This window comes from Sapajus apella, unplaced genomic scaffold, assembly GCF_009761245.1.
Source record: "Sapajus apella isolate SASKATOON/1434 unplaced genomic scaffold, GSC_monkey_1.0 scaffold113, whole genome shotgun sequence".
Classification (NCBI taxonomy): domain Eukaryota; kingdom Metazoa; phylum Chordata; class Mammalia; order Primates; family Cebidae; genus Sapajus; species Sapajus apella.
Window position 1 is genome coordinate 5,665,564 of NW_022437053.1, and position 22,426 is coordinate 5,687,989.

At 47.0% G+C, this 22,426-nt stretch overlaps 2 protein-coding genes across 7 annotated transcripts in view; both read right to left on the minus strand.

The window, feature by feature from the left end:
• CYFIP1 (cytoplasmic FMR1 interacting protein 1) overlaps window positions 1–11,765 on the minus strand; it is a 105,325-nt gene extending 93,560 nt beyond the window's left edge. Inside the window, exon 1 of one of the 2 annotated variants that reach the window (XM_032259984.1) lies at window positions 11,634–11,765. The gene's annotated coding sequence lies outside the window, so the exon portion shown is untranslated. The remainder of the gene's footprint in view (window positions 1–11,633) is intronic. The other variant, XM_032259985.1, reaches the window with a different exon arrangement.
• A 10,114-nt stretch (window positions 11,766–21,879) lies between these two features.
• TUBGCP5 (tubulin gamma complex associated protein 5) overlaps window positions 21,880–22,426 on the minus strand; it is a 40,369-nt gene continuing 39,822 nt past the window's right edge. For all 5 annotated transcript variants that reach the window (XM_032259995.1, XM_032259994.1, XM_032259997.1 and 2 more), the window contains one exon: window positions 21,880–22,175. In XM_032259995.1, coding sequence (XP_032115886.1) covers window positions 22,129–22,175 — 47 coding nt within the window. In that variant the 3' untranslated portion in view covers window positions 21,880–22,128. The remainder of the gene's footprint in view (window positions 22,176–22,426) is intronic.

The following is a 22,426-nucleotide window of genomic DNA, read 5'->3' on the forward strand; positions in this document are numbered from 1 at the left end:
ACACACACACACACACACACACACGCACAGACACACCCTGGCAGTCCTGACACACATATACACACAGTACCAACACACACACACACACATACACACACACACACACAGACACACACACACACCGGCAGCCCCAACAGCAGACTTGGCCTGGCAGTCCTGACACACACTCCATAATTTCGGCCTCATCCCACCAGTTAAAGGCCTTGAAAGGAAAAAGACCGATCGCTCTGAAGAAAGAGGAAATCTTGCCTCCAGGCTGCCTTCAGACTCGGGCTGCAACATCGACTCTTCTCCGGGTCTTTAGCCCGTTGGCCTCCCTTGCAAATGCTGGACTTGCCAGCCTCCACACCTGTGAGTCAGTTCCTTAAAGTATCTCTACCACCTCCACACTGTCATCAAGACAAACAGGAAAACACAACTTGTGCATAACAAAATCCTTATCCTTGTGGTCTCCTTGACAGGAACAAGGCTACCTCTCCAGAGTCTGTGACGTTTTTGTGCATGTGCACAAGTCTGCTCAATTTAACACACTTGGTTGTTCAGTGATCTCTGGGGGCAGCTGGCCCCAGTGAGCCAAGGGTCCAAGGCTCACTGGTTTCGTGGAGACTGGTCCTTCCAGGAACAGCTTGAAAAGTCGAGCTTTGGACAGGGATTGAAATGTCATGCAGAACTTCGCCACTTTGGCTGTGGGGCTGTGTGGTTCTTCAGAGCAAGCACACCTCCTTCCGTGAGCATCTTCAAGGACAAATCAACACTCATCCCCACTCTGCTGGCCAGGACAACATGAGTGCAGAGTGACCACACAGGCTCTGAGCATCACATTTTGGCTACGGAATCAGATTTCAACATGGAACCCACTGTTTTCAGACTGTTTGCTTTTTCCCCCTCCCCTGTGATGCAGAAGTCCCTGAATGTGCCGGGAAAGCAACGAACAGGGCATGACAAGGTCACAGAGCTATCACTGTACATCTGTCTTATTCCCGTCTAAACAACCTGGAAGCCACAGTTCGACAGCCAACATCTCCGCCCCATGGAGGGCCGGCCACAGCCAGGGTGTGAAGAAAATGCAGTCATAACGAAGTTGGATGGGGGAGCAACCAGAAAAACAAATGCCCAGTGACTTTGGCTGAATAGCACGGACGCACATCAGGCTCAGAACCAACACAACGGTAAAAAAAACACATCCCTATTTTCTTGAGACCATATGCTAACAGGCTTTTCACACACACAAAAATCATATAAATATAAATCTTGTCCCCGGAATGCTCTGGAATCCTTCTATTAGATAACCCTCCTATCAGAAATCAGGCTGGAGCTGCTGTGGCCATCAGCTCTCTGGATATAAAACATAAAGTGAATACTAAAATGACAGATGTAAATTCCACCACATAAATATTTGCATTACATGTAAATGAACAAGACAGTCATATCAAAATGCAGAGGTTTATACAGTAAACAGAAAATATGAACCAACTGTATGCTATCCACTAGAAACACATTTTATTTATTTTTTCATTTTTAAAAAGATTATACTTCTAGTTCTGGGGTACATGTGCAGATCATGCAGGTCTGTTACACAGGTATACACGTGCCATGGTGGTTTGCTGCATCCAGCCCCACGTCATCTACGTTAGGTACTTCTCCTGATGTCAGCCCTCTCCAATCCCCCCACCCCCTGCTATTCCTCCCCTAGCCCCTCTACCCCCGACAAGCCCTGGTGTGTGATGTTCCCTTCCCTGTGTCCATGGGTTGTCATTGTTCAACACCTACTTATGAGTGAGATCATATGGCAGAAACACATTTTAACACAAATAGGGTAAAACTAAAAGAATGCAAAATGACATACCATGGGAACAGTAGCCAAAAGAGAGGGAAGTGTCTATACTAACGTTAGACAAGCATTAGACAAAACAGACCCGAGGACAAACATTATGACAAAAAGGTCAGCCTATCGGTGTGACACAACAATTATGTACGCACCTAACAACACAGCCTCATGACACATGAAGCTCCAGATGACATGATATTATAAGCAGTAAATCCCAAAGATTCCATAATAATTATTAGTTAGAGCTAATCAATAAATTCAGGGCAGTTCCAGGATACAAAGGCAGCATGTAAAAATCAGTTGCATTTCTGTATTTTAGCAATGCACAATCCCAAAAGGAAATTAATTCCATGTACGACAGCATCAAATAGAAAAAGATGAAGAATAAATGTAGTGTTAATGAATTTCACTTATTCAGGATATTAATCTCCAAATGGCTAAATACAAGTTTCAATTTTAAAAAAATATAACCAAGGTGAAAGACTTATACACTAAAAAACATAAAACAGTGCTGAAAGAAATTAAATACGAATAAATGGAAAGACATCTTTGTTCATGGACTGGAAGACATAATGCCGTTAAGGTGACAACACAATCCAAAGCCTTTAAATACTCAATGCAATCCCTTTGAAAATTCCAACAGCACTTTTTTGTTTTTTCAAAAATAACCCATTTGAAAATTCATAGGAATCTCCAAGGACCCAGAATAGCCAAAATAAACTTGAAAAAGATGAACAAACTTGGAGACTTCACTCCTTTTCATTTCAAAATTTACTGAAAAGCTACAGTAATTACAACAGTATGGTACTGGCATAAAGAAAGGCATACCGGCCAATTAAACAGAACAAGGAGTCTAGAAATAAACCTTTACATATATGGTCAAATAATTTTCAACAACAGTGTCAAGATCATTCAATGGAAAAATAGTCTTTTCCACATATTGTGTTAGGAAGACTGAATATCCACACACACAAGAATTATGTTAGACCATTACCTTGTGTAATACGCACAAAAGTTAATTCAAAACAGATCGAAAGCCTCAACATCGGATTTAAAAGTATAAAACTCTTAGAAGAAAACAAGAGAAATGCTTGATGACATCAGATTTAGCAATGATTTCTCGGCTATGACACCAAAACCACTGGCAACAGCAGAAATAATGGACAGGGTGCCATGACTCACACCTCTAACCCCAACACTTGGTGAAGAGGAGGTGGGAAGGTCATTGAGCTCAGGAGTTCAAGCCTAGCCTGGGCAACACAGCCAGACCTCGTCTCTACTAAAAGACAAAATGAAAATTAGCCGGACATGGTGGCTCACACCTGTAGCCCCAGATACTCAGGAGGCTGAAGTGGGAAGATGGCTTGAGCCCAGGATATCAAAGCTGCAATGAGCCACGAACCTACCACTGAACTCCAGCCTGGGTAACAGAGTGACACCTCATCTCAAAAAGTAAACAAACAAACAACAGATACTACCCAAAGCCATCTACGGATTCAAAGCAATCGACACATTCAGTGCAATCTCTATAAAAAATACCAGTCATATTCTTCACAGAAACAGAAAAAGAAATCCTAAAATTTGTATGGAATCACAAAAGACTTGATATAGCAAAAGCTATCCTGAGCAAAGTAACAAGGCTGGGGCATCACACTACCTGACTTCAAAATATACTATGAAGGCTGGGCGTGATGGCTTATGCCTGTAATCCCAGCACTCTGGGAGCCAAGGCGGGCGGATCACCTGAGCTCAGAAGTTAGAGACCACCTGGCCAACATGGCAAAACCCCATCTCTACTAAAAATACAAAAATTAGCCAGGTATGATGGCGTGCACCTATAACCCCCAGCTACTCAGGAGGCCGAGGCAGGAGAATCGCTTGAAACTGGCAGAGGTTGCAGTGAGCTGAGACTGCACCACTGCACTCCAGTCTGGGTGACAGAGCAAGACTCTGTCAAAAAAACCAAACCAAACCAAACCAAACCAAAACTACAGAGTGACAGTAACCCCAACAGCACGGTATTGGCATAAAAACAGACACATAAACCAACGGAAAAGAATCGAGCATGGAAATAAATCCATGCATTTACAGCCAACTGATTTTTTACAAGGGTGCCAAGAAAACACACACAATGAGAAAAGGATAGGCTCTTCAATAAGCGGTGCTGGGAAAACTAGACGCACACATCCAAAGAATAATAATAAATGTGGTCAGGTGCGGCGGCTCAGCCGATAATCCCTGAGAAGCCCAGGCAGGTGGATCACTTGAGCTCAGGAGCTTGAGACCATCTTGGACAACATGGTGAAACTTCATCTCCACAAAAAAAAAATTCAAAAATCAGGTGGTGGCTCATGCCTGTAATCCCAACACTTTGGGAGGCTGAAGCGGGCGGATCCCTTGAGGTCAGACATTTGAGACCAGCCTGACGAGCGTGGTGAAACCCCACCTCTACTAAAAATACAAAACTAGCTGGGCATAGTTGTGCACACCTATAATCCCAGCTACTCGGGAGACTGAGGCAGGAGAATCACTTGAACTCGGGAGGCAGAGGTTGCAGTGAGCTGAGATCACACCACTGCATGCCAACTTGGGTGACAGAGCGAGACCCCATCTTAAAGAAAAACAAAAAATAAACAAAGACAAAGTTTAGCCAGGCATGATGGTGCCCACCTGTAGTGCCAAGTACTGGAGAGAAGTAGAGCTGGGGGAATCGCTGAGGCCCAGGAGGTGGAGGCTGCAGTAAGCCATGACTGCCTCACCACATCCCAGCCTGGGCGACACACAAGACCCTGTCTAAAACAAAGAAAAGAAAAAAGGAAGAAAGAAGAAGAAGGAGGAGGGGGCAGGGGAGAAACCCCCTAACCATTAGCAGTCATTCTCAGTTTCTCTGCCTGTTCTTCACGTATCCCTTCTCCCCAGCTTTCCGGCCCCAGGCAATCACCTGTCCACTTTCTGTCTCTGTGTATTTGCCGCTTCTGGACTTGCCCCCTTCTATCTAACTGTATCCTGTGACCAACATCTTCCTCTCTGTGGTTCCCCAGCCTCTGGTAACCACCATTCTACTCTGTCCTTCTGTGACTCCAGCGTTTTCAGAGACATATGAGTGAGATCATGCAGTACTTGTCTTTTTGTGTCTGGCTTATTTTGAAGCAACAAAGCCTCAAAAGCAAAGGCAACAAAAGAAAAAACAGACAAATGGGATTATTTCAAACCAAAAAGGTTCTGCACAGCAAAGGAATCAATCAACAGAGTAAAGTGACAATCTACAGAACGTGAGAAAATATTTGCAAACCGTGTAACTAATAAGGGATTAATATTGAAAATATACAAAGAACTTAAACAACTCAACAGTAAAAGATCTGAATGGATACTTCTCAAAAGAAGGTGTACAAATGGCCAGCAGGTACATGAAAAATGCTCAGCATCACTAATCATCGGGGAAATGCAAATCAAAACCTCACACCTGTTAGATTGGCCCTTGTGAAAAAGGCAAAAGACAGACAGCGTTGTCCAGGGTGTGGGAAAAGGAAACCGTTGTACGCCGTTGGTAGGGACGTAGATCAGTGTAGCCATTATGGAAAACAGTGCTGGGGGTTCCTCAAAATATTAAAAATAGAACTGCCCTATGACCCAGCAATACCACTACTGGGTATACATCCAGAAGAAGTAAAATTGGTATGTCCCAGAGACATCTGCGCCCCATGTTTATTGCAGCACCTTTCACAACAGCCAAGACATGGAATTAACCTACCTGTCCATCAACAGATGACCAAGGCCAGGCACAGTGGCTCACATCTGTACACTTTCAGGAGGAAGGGAGGATTGCTTCAGCCCAGGAATTCAAGATCAGTCTGGGCAACAGAGTGATACCCCATCTCCATTAAAAAAATAATTAAAATGAAAAAACACAAAAACAGGCCAGGCATGGTGGCTCACGTCTGTAATCCCAGTACTTTGGCAGGTGGATCACTTGAGACCAGGAGTTTGAGACCAGCCTGGCCAACATGGTGAAACCCTATCTCTACTAAAAATACAAAAATTAGCTGGGCATGGTGGCACACACCTGTAATCCCAGCTACTCAGGAGGCTGAGGCAGGAGAATCGCTTGAACCCGGGAGGTGGAGGTTGCACTGAGCTGAGATCACACCACTGCGCTCCAGCCTGGGTGACAGTGAGAGCCTGTCCCAAAAACAAAACAAAACAAACAAACAAAAAACCAAAAAGCTGGATTATGGTGATGCTTGCGCAGCTCCAGAAATCCTCTAAAAATTGTACAGTTGACCCTGAAACAACACGTGTTTCAACTGTGCAGGTCCACTTATTTGCAGATTTTTTCAAGTAAAAGTTACATGGAGTATGCCTGCCTCTCCAGCCCTGCTTCCACCTGCTCCACTTCTGCCTCTTCCACTCCATGACAGCAAAACCAGCCCTCCCACTTCCTCCTCCTCAGCCTGCTTAGCATGAGGTCTCAGAGGATGGGGACTTTTCTGATGATCCACTTCCACTTGATGAGTAGTGAGTAGATTTCTCTTCCTCATGATTTTCTTAACAACATTTTCTTTTGTATAGCTTACTTTATTATGAGAACACATATAATTTACAAAATCTGCGTTAACCAACTATTTATGTTATTGGTAAGGTTTCCAGTCAACAGCAGGCTATTCGTAGTTTTAACTTTTGGGAAGTCACGTAGTTTTAACTTTTGGGAAGTCAAACGTTAATCTCGTCTAGCCCGGCCAACATGGTGAAACCCCGTCTCTACTAAAAATACAAAATTAGCCGGGCATGGTGGCAGGCGCCTGTAATCTCTGCTACTTGGGAGGCCGAGGCAGGAGAATTGCTTGAACCCGGGAGGCAGAGATTGCAGTGAGCAGAGATGGTGCCACTGCACTCCAGCCTGGGCGACAGAGTGAGACTCAATCTCAAAAAATAAAAAAAAGGTATAGGCCGGGCGCGGTGGCTCACACCTGTAATCCCAGCACTCTGAGAGGCTGAGGTGGGCAGATCACTTAAGGACAGGAGTTCGAGACTAGCCCAGCCAACATGGTAGAACGCTGTCTCTAATAAAGCCGGGCATGGTGGTGCATGCCTGTAATCCCAGCTATTTGGGAGGGTGAGGCAGGGGAATCACTTAAACCCGGGAGGTGGAGGTTGCGGTGAGCCAAGGTCACGCCACTGCACTCCAGCCTGGGCAACAAGAGCAAAACTCCCATCTCAAAAAAAAAAAAAAAGCTCAGATTTTCAACTGCACAGGGGGTTGGCATCCCTAATCCCCCTGTTAATGGGCCAGCCAAATGGATACTTAAAAGGAGGTGAATTTTATAAAGTAGGTATATTATGCCTTAATAAAGTTGTTTAAAATTTTGGTTTTTAAATCATGCTCATATTTTTTAAATTGAAATTGGGTTAAATTTATAAATCAATATAAAGAGAACTGATGTCTTTTCTATGCTGAGGGTTCCAACCCCTGACCATGGTATGTCCCCTCATTTACTTAAATGATCTTTGATTTCTCTCATCTCCAGCATACAGCTCCCGTAAGTGATATTCAAGGTATACCTAAGTATTTGATTCTTCTGAAGCAGAGAAATGCTGTTTCTGAATTTAACTTTCTAATGGCACATTGCTAGTACAGCTGTCTCTACTTATCTGTAGTTTCATTATCTGCAATTTCTGTTTTCCCAGTTACAGCTGCCTGCAGTCAACTGCCCTCCAAAAATAGGTGGGGAGTGCATGCAAAGAAATATTTTGAAAGAGAGAACACATTTATATAGCTCTTACTCAGCACACAGTTATCCTATATTACGATTAGTTATTGTTGTCTCTTACTGTGCCTAATGTATAAATTAAGCTTTATCACAGGCACAGACGTGCAGGAAAACAAAAACAGTCCACAAAGGGTTCTGGGTTATCCAAGGTTTCAGACATCCACTGGAACACATCCTCCGTGGATAACAGGCACTGTTGTAAATAAATAAGGTCAGCTCATACAGTGTTGACTGTGCACGAATCTCCCCAGGGATAAGGGCACTGCTGTATGGAGAAATAAGGTTGCCTTCTGCGTGCTGACTTTGTATCTTGTAACCTTGCTAACCTCGTGTATTAGTTCTAGTAACTTTTTCATAAAGTCCTTGGAATTTCTATGTAGATAATAATGCTGTTGGCAAATAGGAAAAAGTTTCCCTTTCCAATCTGTATGCTTTTTATTTCTTTGTCTGACCTTACTCCACTGGCTAAAATAAGGTGTTTAAATTATGTCAGTGTAATTAGTACAAGCTCTATCTGTGGCCTCTACGAGCTGGCTAAATATTAATAGGGAAAACAATGAAAATAGCTTGGACATATTAGTTAAAACTTCACACTATAACATATGTTTTACAAAGATAAAATCTTTAGAAAACATAGCATAAAAAGTGTCTCTTATGCAGTATTTTTTTTTTAGACTGTTGTCCAGGCTAGAGTACAGTGGTATGATCTCAGCTCACTGCAACCTCTGCCACCCAGGTTCAAGCGATTCTCCTGCTTCAGAAAACCAAGTACCTGGGATTACAGGCGCATGCTACCACACCCGGCTAATTTTTGTATTTTTATTAGAGACGGGTTTCAGCATCTTGGCCAGGCTGGTCTTGAACTCCTGACCTCATGATCCACCCATCTCGGCCTCCCAAAATGCTGCGATTACAGGCATGAGCCCCTGCGCCTGGCTTACAGTATTTTTTCTATACATTATCTCATTTGATCTTCACAATTTTTTTTTTTTTGAGACGGACTCTCGCTCTGTTGCCCAGGCTGGAGTGCAGTGGTGTGAGCTCGCCTCCCGGGTTCAAGTGATTCTCCTGCCTCAGCCTCTCAACTAGCTGGGATTACAGGCATGCACCACCACGCCCGGCTAATTTTGTAGTTGCAGTAGAGACAAGGTTTTACCATGTTGGCCAGGCTGGCCTTGAACTCCTGGCATCAAGTGATTCGCCCTGCCTTGGCCTCCGAAAGTGCTGGGATGACAGGCATGGGCCACCGCACCCGGCCTGCTCCACGTTACTGAAGGAAAATGGGCCATGGTAGGCCACGCAACATGCTGACCTGGGCTCAGGTGATGACTGCCGGAGCAGACATCAAAGGAAGTTAACCTTGGACTCCTCCTTTCTCTGTGTCAGTTTCCTCATCCACAAAGTGGGGATAGTAACTGCACCTCCCTTGGAGGACTATGAGAATAATTAGGATGTATACGACTTAGAACAGTGGTCAACAAACTACAGACCACTGCCTCTTTCCATACAGAGGTTTCAATGGGACACAGCCAGACTCATTCCCCATACATATTGTCCACACTGCACGGGTGCTAAAGCCCAGAGACCACACGGCCTGCACGGCTGTCAGCAGTCACTACCTGAACCTTGACAGGTAACCTGGCTTAGAATGATGCCTGAAGCATGAGAAGTACTCATGAAATGTTAGCTATTATTGAAACACAATGTCTCCTTTAGCATGATAAACATGAGTATGTGCACAAAGATGCAGACACAAGCACTGACTGCAGCGCTGTAAAACAGTAAGTAACTATAACATTAGTAAAAAGGAGGCTGATAAAATTATGGAACATCCACACTACAGAACAGTATAGTCATCTGGCTGGGCACAGTGGCTCATGTCTGTAATCCCAGCACTTTGAGAGGCTGAGGCGGGAGGATCACTTGTGGTCAGCAGTTCAAGACCAGCCTGGGCAACATGGTGAAACTCTGTCTCTACTAAAAATACAAAAATTAGCAGGGTGTGGTGGCGCATGCCTGTAATCCCAGCTACTTGGGAGGGTGACATGTGAGAATCACTTGAACCAGGAGGCAGAGGTTGCAGTGAGCCGAGTTTGCAACACTGCGCTCGTCTGGGCCACAAAGCAAGACTCCACGTCAAAAAAAACCCAAAAAACAACAAAAACTATACAGCCACTTAAAAGACTGAGGGAAATCTGTGTATACACTGTATATATCAACATGTAAAGATTGCTAAGATGTTTAAATAACCAAACATCATTAAGTGAAAAACGTATGATGATAACATGCAGTATGCTGTCACTATGTTATAAAAAAGTTGCGTATGCACAGCAAGGATTGCATACTACTTAAAAGTACCCAGGGAATTTCACTTTCAGCATACGCGTCGGTTCCATACTATTTAATGTTTTTAATGAACTACAGTTTCGTAATTTTTCTCATCACTTTATCATTTTAGCCTGTCTCTCAGGCTGTATCCGAGAGCCACACTTTTAAAACCTTTGTATCTTTAGGCTTCAGGGACAAACCAGAGCATGGCTGAATTTCCGACTCCTTAAGCTAAGTGAGGCAAGCCAGACTCCAAGCCCACGTGTGACATCCCGGAAAAGGCAAAGGAGCAGCACGGAGGGACAGACAGGTGGCTGCGGGGCGGGGATGACGGAGGCTGCCTTCCCCAGTATCCTGACTGCGGTCCACGCCTCTGTTAAAGCTCACTGAACTAACTGCACACCAAAAACTGAATCTTACTATAAGCAAATTTTAAAGTAAATTTAAACACACGCACAAGCTTAGGGGTACGCTTTCTCTGGGCGCGGCACAGACACCTGTCTTCACGCAGGACTCCAGGGCGCGTCGGTCGCAGGGACCCTACAAGCGCACACCTGCCACGGGCCGCGCCCACCCACAACGTGACTCGTTCCTCCGGGCTCCGTCCCTGCCGGTGTAGACTTCACAGGGAAGGCACCGGCCAGCGCACGGAAAGGGCCGCACACGTGGGGCCCCGCAGGTCCCGGCCTCGCTGGGGCTCTGTCGCGCCACCGAGCTGTCCCCCGCGGCTCCGGCCACGCCTCATCCCAGAGTCCACCCGACGACTCCAGGAAACGCCGCCAGAAAACGAACGCTCCCAGCCTCACTGCAGCCGCTCCCCGAGCGGACTTCACGGCGGAGCGGGCACCGTCCCGACGCCCCCTGGCTTTAAAAAAACGCTCGCTCAAGCCCGTTTCCAATTACTCTTGCCCCTTCTAGTCACACCCACAAACGCAGCTCACGCATTTCAGGCTGAAAATACACAGTTCCGAAGGCTCGTGCGAAACAATCGCGCCTCCTCAACAAAGCCCGAAACTCCGCTCTCCAAGAATGCGCCGAACGGCCCCGCGGACCAGGCTCCCTCAGGTCCTCACGGGGCACGAAACAAAAACGGGTTCAGATCCCGCTGCGCGAGCTTAGGGCGACGCTGGCAATCTGCCTGCCCCTTACTTCCCAACAAAAACCCGTGAAACACGGAGGTGTCCCTTCCCCACGGGAGCCGCGCCACGTGCCGGGAGCGGAATCGGGGATCCGGGCGCCGGGCCGGGAGCGCGGGGGAGGGGAGCTCGGAGCCGACGCCGACAGGCCTGGGGCGCAGCGCCCGGCGGGGAGCGGGGACCTGGAGCGCGGGGGGGGCCGCGGTTTAGGGAGCGCGGGGACCTGGAGGCCGGGGGGTCGCGATTTAGGGGCGCGGGGACCTGGAGCCCGGGTGGGCGCGGTTCAGGGGGTGCGGGGACCTGGAACCCGGTTTAGGGGAGCGGGGACCTGGAGCCCGGGGGGGCGCGGTTCAGGGGGTGCGGGGACTTGGAACCCGGAGGGGCGCGGTTTAGGAGCGCGGGAACCTGGAGCCCCGGGGCGGGAGCCGGAGACGCTGGGGCCATGGCGATCCCGGAGGCCGCGCCGCCGGGGGGCTCAGTCCCGGCCCCGCCGCCCTGGCCGGCCCGGGTTCCGAGGGCGACCCGGACCCCAAGGAAGACGCAGGGCGGGCGCGGGCGCACGGGGTTCCTCACCTGGGTCCGCGGAGGCTTGGGGGTCCGGGCGGGGCCCGGGAGTTTCCTTTGCCGAGTGACTCAGTCGGGCGGGCCGGGAATGCGCCAGGAAACGCTCGGCCTCCTCCCCTTCCTCCCGGGGCGGGGGCTCTCCCGGCTCGGCCTCTTCCTCCCGGCGCTCCTCCCTCCCGGCCTCGGCCCCTGCCGCTCCCTCCTCCTGCGGGGCTTCCCCCCGGCCGGCCCTTCCCCGCCGCCGAGCGGAGACCCCAGAAACCCGGCGGCCTGGCCACCTCGGCCGGCACGGGACGGCGGGGTCGGGGCGGAGCGCGCGCGGGGTCGCCCTGCGGGTCCGTCCGCTCGGAGGCGGAGGAATGGGGTCCACACCGTGTCCCGGCTCGGGGCGCGCGGGGTCAGGGCGGGGGTTGCGGCGGGGGCGGGGGCGGCCTGGGCTGCGTGGCGGGTTCGGGGACTCCCGGGGGCCCGTCTGGCGCCGCCTCGCGCGGGCAGGAGGCGCGCACCTGCGCTGGGCGGGCGGGTGCCGGGGCGCAGGTCCGAGCCCGCTGGGAACCCTCCGCCCTCGCCCGGTCGCCCGAGGGAGCCGGGGCAGACGGGCGCACGGAGGAAAACCTGACCTGAGCTCGTCCCGGAAAACAGTCGTGGAAGGCCCGTGACGTCCAGACCTCACACGGAAACGCCGAGCGCCCTGAGCTGCTCCCAGGCGTGCTCGGGAAAACCGCCCCAAACGCCCCGCGCGGCCCCGGCACCCGCTCCCCTCACCCGCGACCCGGTTCTGCCGGAGCACAGCAAGGTGGGCGTCGGATGCTCCAGTCCCGCCTCTCGATGGCGCAGGTTCGGGTCCCCGCCCCGTGCTCTGTGTAAGGCAACAAGTTAAAACTGAAAACAAGTTAAAACCGACCAGCGGCCCGAGACGACCTGCCAGGCGGCTCGTATTCAGTCACTTCCTCACATTTTTAGTAACATCTGGTTCCCAGTCCCCACATTGCAAATCAGCAGATTACTGCTTTGCTGTGCCTTGGACGGACTCTCAAAATTAGATTCCGAACATTTTTACATTGTAGATGACATGATAGAACCCAAATTCAAGTTACGTTGTGATACTTGAAAACATTGCAGCCGGGCGAGGTGACTCGCGCCTGTAATCCCAGCACTTTGGGAAACCGAGGCAGGCAGATCACCTGAGGTCAGGAGTTCGAGACCAGCCTGGACAACATGGTGAATCCTCGTCTCTACTAAAAATGCAAAAATTAGCCGGGCGTGGTGGTCTGCCCTGTAATCCCAGTTACATGGGAGGCTGAGACAGGTGAATCCCTTGAACCCAGGAGGCGGAAGGTTGCAGTGCGCGGAGATCTCACCACTGCACTCTCCAACCTGGCAACAGAGAGAGATTACACCTAAAAAAAAAAAAAAAAAAAAGGCCGGGCGCGGTGGCTAAAGCCTGTAATCCCAGCACTGTGGGAGGCCGAGGCGGGTGGATCACAAGGTCAAGAGATCCAGACCATCCTGGTCAACATGGTGAAACCCCGTCTCTACTAAAAATACAAAACATTAGCTGGGCATGGTGGCGCGTGCCTGTAATCCCAGCTACTCAGGAGGCTGAGGCAGGAGAATTGCCTGAACCCAGGAGGCGGAGGTTGCGGTGAGCCGAGATCGCGCCATTGCACTCCAGCCTGGGTAACATGAGAGAAACTCTGTCTCAAAAAAAAGAAAAGAAACGCTTTTTTTTTTTTTTTTTTTTTTTTTTTTAATGGTGCTAGAATAGCTGCAACACCATGTGAAAAAACTGAACTTTGACCTCTTCCCCAACAACATGTACAAAAAGTAACTGGCCGTGTACGGATTACAGACCTAAATTTGAAAGCTAAAGATACAAAGCTTCTAGAAGAAAACATAAGCGAATAATTTTGTAACCATGGAGTAGAGGTAAGTAAGATTTCTCAAAGATGCAAGGTTAGCACCTTTAGAAAAAAATGATAAATTGATTTGATTGAAATTTAAAACTTCTCATCAAAAGACAATGTTAAAAGGGTGAAAAGAAAAGGCACAGACAATACTGCAATACATAAAACAGACAGGGCTTGTGTCCAGAATATGTAAAGAACCCCAAGAAATCATGTAATGGGATATTACTCAGCAATAAAAATAAAAGAACAAACCACAAGGAGATACCATTTCATACCCATCAGGATGCCTCCTATCAACAAACAAAAGGATATGATGAAATTGGAGCTCTGTGTACTCTTTGTGGGAATATAAAACAGTGCCACTATGGAAAACAATATGTTTCCAAAAAAAAAAATAATAATCTGGATATATACCCAAAATAATTGAAAACAGGATTTTGAAGAGATCTTTGAACACCCATGTTCTTGTCGCCCAGGATGGACTGCAGCAGTAGCATGACCTGAGTTCACTGCAGCCTCAGCTTCCCGGGTTCAAGCGATTCTCCTGCCTCGGCCTCCCAAATACCTGGGACCACAGGCATACCAACATTCTTCATAACAGCTAAAATGTGGAAGTAACCAAGTGTCCATTGGCAGATGAATGGATAAACAAAAGGTAGTACATCTGTACAACGGAATATTATTCAGATTTTAAAAGTGGAGAAACTGTCTCATGCTGCCATGTGGACGGACCTTGAGAGCGCTGTGCTAAATGAGACGGGCCTGGCACAAAAGAAGCAGCACCGTGTGACTGTACTCAGATGAGGTGCCCAGGAGTCATATTTGTGGGACAGGAAGCGGGATGGTGTCTGCCAGTGTCTGGGGAAGGGGAAATGGGAGTTGTCGAATGGGTACAGGGTTTCAGGTCTACAAGATCAGTCCTGGATGTGGATGGTGGTATGGTTGCACAGCAATGTGGACAACACTACTATGCACTGAAAATGGCTAAGATGGTAAATTTTATGCGTATTTTACCACACAAATAACAATCAAAACATTAAATAATGAAAAAAAGTTTTTAAAAGGGGAAGAAAATGGATACAAGTAGTGTTATTAAACAGATGACCCTCAAAATTATTCTGTAATTTTCCACACACACAAGGCAACATACATATTGTGGGATTCCATCTATATGAACTTCCGTGACAGACAGCACTACTCATTGGTGATAGAAGTTAGAAATTGGCCGGGCGCAGTGGCTCACGCCTACAATCCCAGCACTTTGAGAGGCCAGGGCTGGTGGATCACTTGAGGTCAGGAGTTCAACATCAGCCTGGCCGACATGGAGAAACCCCGTCTTTACTAAAAATACAAAAAAAATTAGCCGGGTGTGGTGGTGGGTGCTGTAATCTCAGTTACAGGGGGTTGAGGCAGGAGAATCACTTGAATCCAGGAGGCGTAGGTTTCGGTGAGCCAAGATCGAGCCACTGTACTGCAGCCTGGGCGACAGAGTGAGACTTTGTCTCCAAAAAAAAAAAAAAAAAGCATTTGCCTGGGTGAGGCGTCTGAGAGAGCAGGATGGACTGAAAAGAGGTGTGTGGGAAACTTCTGGGGACTTGGAAATGTCCTGCATCTTGGTCAGGCTGATAGTTACACAGGCATATATGTCAGTCAGGGTTCAGCCAGAAGCAGAATCAGTAGGAGACACAAGTTAGGAGATTAACTGCAAGGAAGTGGCTTATGCACTATGGGGGCTGGTTTGGCCAGTCTGAAATCTGGAGGGCAGGCCGTCAGAAAGTTACTGTCCTGCTTTAGGTTTCTGTCATGGTTACAACAAATTTCTACGAATTTAGCGGTTCTGGTAAATTGAAAAAGCATCCCCCAGCAAATACTTGTGTCACATCCCTGGACCCCGTGAATGAATGTGACTACTGTGTTGAACCCCGTCACCACAGTGATGGGATGAGGAGGTGGGGCTTTTCAGAGGTGACAGGTCACAAGAGTAGAGTCCTGGTGAGTGGGATTTGTATCCTTATAAAAGACACCCCAGAGAACTGCCTTTTCTCTTCCGCCATGTAAAGACACACTGAGAACCAGACAGTGGGTCCTCACCAGACGCTCTCCGGTGCCTTCGTCTTGGGGTCTCAGCTTTCAGAACTGTGAAAGTCATCTGAAAACACACTTCAGACACTGCACCACTGCAATCCAGCGTGGGTGATAAAGCAAGGCTCTGTCTCAAAAAAACCCAAAAACCCAACAAAACCCAAACCAAAAAAACCCAATAGGCTGTACCATCTGCATTTCCACCAGTAATGTATGAGATTTTCAGTTGCCTCACACCCAGGCCAAGACCTGATACTGTCAAGTTTCTGTTTTGTCATTCTAATAGGTGCATAGTGGTAACTAATTGTACTGAATGTAAAAAATTACTTTTAATTTAAAAAATTGATGTATAATGCATATACAGATCTTAAATCTACAGTTCAATTAGTTTTGTCACATGCACATACCTGTGGAACCAATGAGGGCACAGTTCGCTCCCATCACCCCCAGAAATCCCTCCTTATCCCCTTTCAGGTAATAAGTCATGCCCAGAGACAACCACTGTTGTGATTTCTATCATTGGAGACTAGTTTTACCTATCCATTGACTTCATGTAAATGGAGTAATAATGGATCCTTTTGAGTCTGGCTTTTTTTTTTTTTTGAGATAGAGTCTCTCTGTTGCCCAGGCTGGAGTGCAGTGGCACGATCGTGGCTCACTGCAAGCTACGCCTCCCGGGTTCAAGTAGTTCTTCTGCCTCAGCCTCCAGAGTAGCTGGGACTACCGGCGAATACCACCACGCCCAGCTAGTTTTTGTATTATTAGTAGACAGGTTTTCACCATGTCTCGTTGGAGGCCAGGCTCGTCTTCAACTCCTGACCTCGTGATCTGCCTGCCTTGACTTCCCAAAGTGCTGGAATTACAGGCTTGAGCCACTGCACCCGGCCATGGAGTGTTTTTTTTTCCAGCATAAAGTTCCTGAATTCCCTTATGTTGTTATGTATGAGCTGTTTTCACAGCTGAATTGCATTCCATTGCATGTCTATACTTCACTGTTTATCCATCTGCCTCTTCATAGTCATCAGGATGTTTCTAGCTTTTAGCTCATGAATATTCAGATACAAATCTCTTGGTTGATGCATTTAAGAATTTATCTTGGATAAATACCTAAGGGTGAACTGCTGCTTCTCAGGAGTAGATAGATACGTTTGACAAAAACGCCATATAGTTTCCCCACGTGCTTGTGCTATCTTGTAACTTCCAGTTGCTCTAATCCTTGAAAATTATTTGACATCGCCGGTCTTTTTATTTTAGCCATTCCAGAGGCTGTGGTGCTCGTGTGGTTTAATTGGCCATTTTGGTGCCTTCCTTGCTCTTTGTGCTCATTAAAAAAAATGGCTTGGGCCAGATGCAGTGGCGCACACCTGTAATCCCAGCACTTTGAGAGGCTGAGGCCAAAGGACTACTTGGGCCTAGGAGTTCAGATCAGCTAGGAAACAGTGAGACATTGCCTTTATTTTTATTTTTAAAATTTTTGAATCAGAGTCTTGCTCTGTCACTCAGGCTGTAGTGCTGTAGTGTGATCTCGGCTCACTGCAACCTTCACCTCCCAGGTTTAAGTGATTCTCATGCCTCAGCCTCCTGAGTAGATAGGACTATAGACGCATGCTATGATGTCTGGCTAATTTTTGTATTTTTAGTAGAGAGAGGGTTTCGCCATATTGGTGAGCCTGGTCTTGAACTCCTGACCTCAGGTGCTTCTCCTGCCTCGGTCTCCCAAAGTGCTGGGATCACAGGTGTGAGCCACCATACCCGGCCCCAGCTTTCACATTGAAGTCCATAGTGCATGTCAAATTAATGTTTGTTTATGGTATGAGGTACAGATTTGCTTTTCCTTTACAGTTACCTAGTTCTAGCACTAGTTAGTTACACATTTTCCTTCCTCTGTTACATTTTATGTTATCTTAGTAAAAAGGAAAACAACCTCAACTGACCATATATTTCTGGACTCTATTCTGCTTCACTGATCTATTTATCGGTTTGCTAGTACCATACTATATTGATTACTCTAGCTTTAAAAAGCCTTGAAATCAGGCCGGGCGCAGTGGTTCACAACTGTAATCCCAGCACTTTGGGAGGCTGAGGTGGGCAGTTCATGAGGTCAGGAGTTCGAGGCCAGTGTGGCCAATATGGTGAAACACCATCTCTACTAAAAATATAAAAATTAGCCAGGCGTGATGGTGCATGCCTGTAATCGCAGCTACTTGGGAGGCTGAGGCAGAACTGCTTAAAGCCAGGAAGCAGAGGTTGCAATTAGCTGAGATTGTGCCATTGCAGTCCAGCCTGGGTGATAGAGCATGACTCCATCTCAAAAAAAAAAAAAAAAAGCAGCCTTGGAATCAGATAATGTAAGTCCTCTAACATTGTTCCTTTCCTTCCAGATTGCTCTGGCTACTCTAGGTCCTTTGTGTATCCATTTTAGAATCGGCTTGTCAAATTCTACAAAATGCCTGCTAGAATTAATTTGAACTGTGCTGATTCTATAGATCAGTTGGGTTAACTGATCTCTTAACCATACAGGTATTGATCGACTTACAACCTATGCAACCTACGGCCATTCGACTTTACAACCACAATTGCTAGCCACAACTGCTCCGCGTCTGGCAGCGCAAATGTGGCCCAGCTGGGCGTACGACAGTGTGGACCAGCTTCCGGCAGCACTACCAGCTCCGCGTGCATATAGCCTACTCAACTTACGACCAAATCATGTTACCACCGGTCTGTCGGAACCAATCGTGGTCGTTAAGTCGAGCACTAGCTGTATTACTCTTCTAACTCATAAACATGCTACATCTTTTAATTTTGGTCTGTTTGATTTTGAAACCGAGTTTTGCTTGCCCAAGTTGGAGTGCAATGGTGCGACCCTGGCTCACTGCATCCTCCACCTCCTGGGTTCAAGTGATTCTTCTGCCTCAGCCTCCTGAGTGGCTGGGATTACAGGTGCCTGTCACCACATCCGGCTAATGTTATATTCTTAGTAGAGATGGAGGTTTCACTATGTTGCACAGGCTGCTCTGGAACTCCTGACCTCAGGTGACCCACCTGCCTAGGCCTCCCAAAGTGCTGGGATTACAGATGTGAGCCACTGCATCTGGCCTATTAAGGCCTTTATTCTGAGCAATGCTTTGTGGTTTTTTACATAAAGGAATTGTATATATTGTACCAAATGCATTCTTAGAAAATGGGTATTTCCAATGTCATTTTTTTTCTTCTTGGGAAGATGGGTATCACGACTTACAGGCTTCTTACATGCCTGTCTGGAAAACGACTAACAATTTGTAAAAAAAGGTCTCAGAGAACCGTTAAGAAAAATTGAGTGAAAGAGACCCAATCCATTTCACACATATGATAGGGCAATATGCAGCATGGCATTTGCTTTTCCACACACAAGAGCGAAGGAACAGCTCTCAGATTCAGTGTAAAGATGTCTTTTCATTCAGAAAACTCAAGTGGTACTTGATGAAGGTAGCTAACATGATGATGTGATGTCCAGAGCCCTCTAGGTGGGACTGCCGACCGCTCAGTGCCTCTGCTGCAGAGGCACACTCTTCCCAGGGACCTGCAGCCAGTGACAGACTGAGGTGTAGAAAGGCCTAGCCATCTTGAATCTACACAGGACCACCTGACAGCCAGTTCTGTTCATCCACATTGCAGACGCTCTCACTTCTGGCCCATCACTCCCTCTCTGTGCTGTCTGCAGGGCCTTGCTCCACATCTGATTCTATCTCAGAACTGGGCTCTACAATGGTAATTTCCTGAGACTTGGAAGTAGCTGCTCATTGGAAGGCCTCCCCAGTGAATTTCTCCTGAGACTTCTGAATAAAACCGAGGATGTGAATGGGCTAATCTCCAGATTTTGCTGTCTGTATGCAGGAAATGCTGATGCTGAAAGAGATTGTGTCTCAGGGCAAGGACCCCCAGTGCTTTGCTGTGAGGGCTATTTGGAGTTCAGTGGTTATTATTCCGAAGGAAATAAATAGTAAGTATCGTACTGAGTCACAGTGTTAGAGACATGCTGTGACGGTCGACTTTATGTTTCACCTGACTGGGCCAAGGGATGCTCAGATGGCTGAGAAAACATTATTTGGGGCTGTGTCTTTGAGTGTTTCCAGAAGAGGTTAGCATTTCAATTGGTAGACTGAGCAAAGATCACTTCATCAATGAGGGTGAGCATCATCAATCTGCTGAGAGCCTGAACAGAACCAAAAGGCAGAGAGAGGAAAGGCAGATTTGCTCTCTGCTTGAGTGGGGATGTCCGCCTTCTCCTTCCCTCCAACACGGGCACTCCCTGGTTCTCCAGCCCTTGAACTCAGACTGGGACACAATTGGCTCTCCTGGTTCTTAGGTCTTCAGGTTTGGTATAGAACTACGCCACTGGCATTCCCAGACCTCCAAGTCGCAGACAGCAGATGACGGGACTTCATAAGCCACTACTTTATGATAAATCTCTATCTATATAATCCTATTTATTCATTTATCTGGAGGATCCTAACACACATGCAAAAAGTATACAAAGTAAATATGGAAAAATTGAATGGTACGCATAATTTTACTGAAAATATAACTGATTAGCTCACAAAAATTGCTCAGAAATATTGCTGGGCACAGTGACTCATGCCTGTAATCCCAGCACTTTGGGAGGCTTCAGGCAGGTAGATCACCTGAGGCCAGGAGTTCAAGACCAGTCTGGCCAACATGGAGAAACCCCCGTCTCACTGAAAATATAAAAATTAGCTGGGTTAGGGTTAGAAAATCACTTGAACCCAGGAGGCGGAGGTTGCAGTGAACCGAGATTGTGCCACTGCACTGCAGTCTGGGCAATAGAGTAATCTGTTAAAAACAAACAAACAGCCGGGCGCAGTGGCTCAAGCCTGTAATCCCAGCACTTTGGGAGGCCGAGGCGGGTGGATCACGAGGTCAAGAGATCGAGACCATCCTGGTCAACATGGTGAAACCCCGTCTCTACCAAAAATACAAAAATTAGCTGGGCATGGTGGTGCGTGCCTGTAATCCTAGCTACTCAGGAGGCTGAGGCAGGAGAATTGCCTGAACCCAGGAGGCGGAGGTTGCGGTGAGCCGAGATCGCGGCGCCATTGCACTCCAGCCTGGGTTACAAGAGCGAAACTCCGTCTCAAAAAAAAAAAAAAAAAAAAAAAAAAAAACAAAAAAACACACAAACAAACAAAAACAAACAACATGTACCAACAGTTGGCCATAAGTTAAGCTGACCTTTTACATTTATTGATATTAGGTAAAGCTATTTTCCACGTGAAAATTCTCAGGTGCATAAAAAATATAAACTTTTCTTTTTTCTTTTTTTTTGGAGACATGTCTTGCTCTGTCATCCAGGCTGGAGTGCAGTGATGTAATCATGGCTCATCTCAAGCGATCCTTCCACCTCAGCCTCCCATAGCTGGCACTACAGGCACGTGGCACCATGCTTGGCTAACTTTTAACAAGAAACATGGCAGTTTTAAAAATCAGACTCCATTTTCTCTACAGATTCCATTCTAGGAATAAAAGTAAATTTCAAGGTCTTGAACTTCTAGCCTCATGTAATTCTCTCACCTCAGCCTTTCAAAGTGCTGGGATTACAGGCTTGAGAGACTATGCCCAGCTAAAATATAAACGTTTCTAGACAGCTAAATCTAAGACAACTTTTAGGGAAGACAACATGTAAAACTCTACATAAAAAGCTTCTGTGACTGAAGGACAGCAGGGAGAATAATTTTAAGTCCTTTATTTTGAATATCAGTAATCACATTTTCAAAATATAATTTATATTTAAAGGTATCAGTACCATAAATCTGTATCTTACAGTAGGAAACATAAGAGTAAACAGCCTATATACACTTTGCACTATTTACACAATTTTATATACACAACCCTATACAGTATGTATTTATCTCCAGAAAAACCACCTACAATCCATTTGTCTGGACTGTGGACAAGTGGTTTTTGTCTTCTTGTTTTTTTCCTTTTTGTGGAGAACGGGGTCTCGCTATATTGCCCAGGCAGGTCTCGAACTCCTGGGCTCAAGCTATCCTCCCGCCTCTGCCTCCCTAAGAGTTGGGATTACAGGCGTGAGCCACAGCGCCCGGCCGACAAGTCGTTTTTGAGTCAGGGTCTCACTCACCCAGGTTGCACTGCAGTAGTACAATCATGGCTCACTGCAGCCTTGACCTCCTGGGCTCCAGTAATCCTCCCATCCTGGCCTCCCAAGTATCTGGGACTACAGGCGTGTACCACCACGTCTGGATACATTTTGTGTTTTTGGCAGAATGGGGTTTCACCATGTTGGCCAGGCTGGCCTCGAACTCCTGGGCTTCAGTGATCCGCCTGCCTCGGCCTCCCACAGTGCTGGGGTTAGAGGCGTGAGCGACTGTGCCTGGCTGACCGCGGACAAGTTTTACAAATAAACCAAGATAAAAGATTCTCATTTTTCAGCTGCACATGGTGGAAATGTACATGTGTGACGATGAAGTCTGAGATATTTATTACACTGAAGGTATTTAACTTTGTTCCATGCCAGCCATGAGTGACAGTGCTAGAGATTCCACTGCGGGGAGAATAAAAATAAGGTTAAAACAACAGGTTCAAATTAGTTGAAAAAAAGTTTGTTTTTTTTTTTTTTGAGACTGAGTTCTGCTCTGTCACCTAGGCTGGAGTGCAGTGGCACGATCTAGGATCACTGCAACCTCTGCCTCCTGTGTTCAAGCAATTCTCCTGCCTTAGCCTCCTGAGTAGCTGGGATTACAGGCATGTGCCACCATGCCAAGCTAATTTTTAGATTTTTAGTAGAGACAGGGT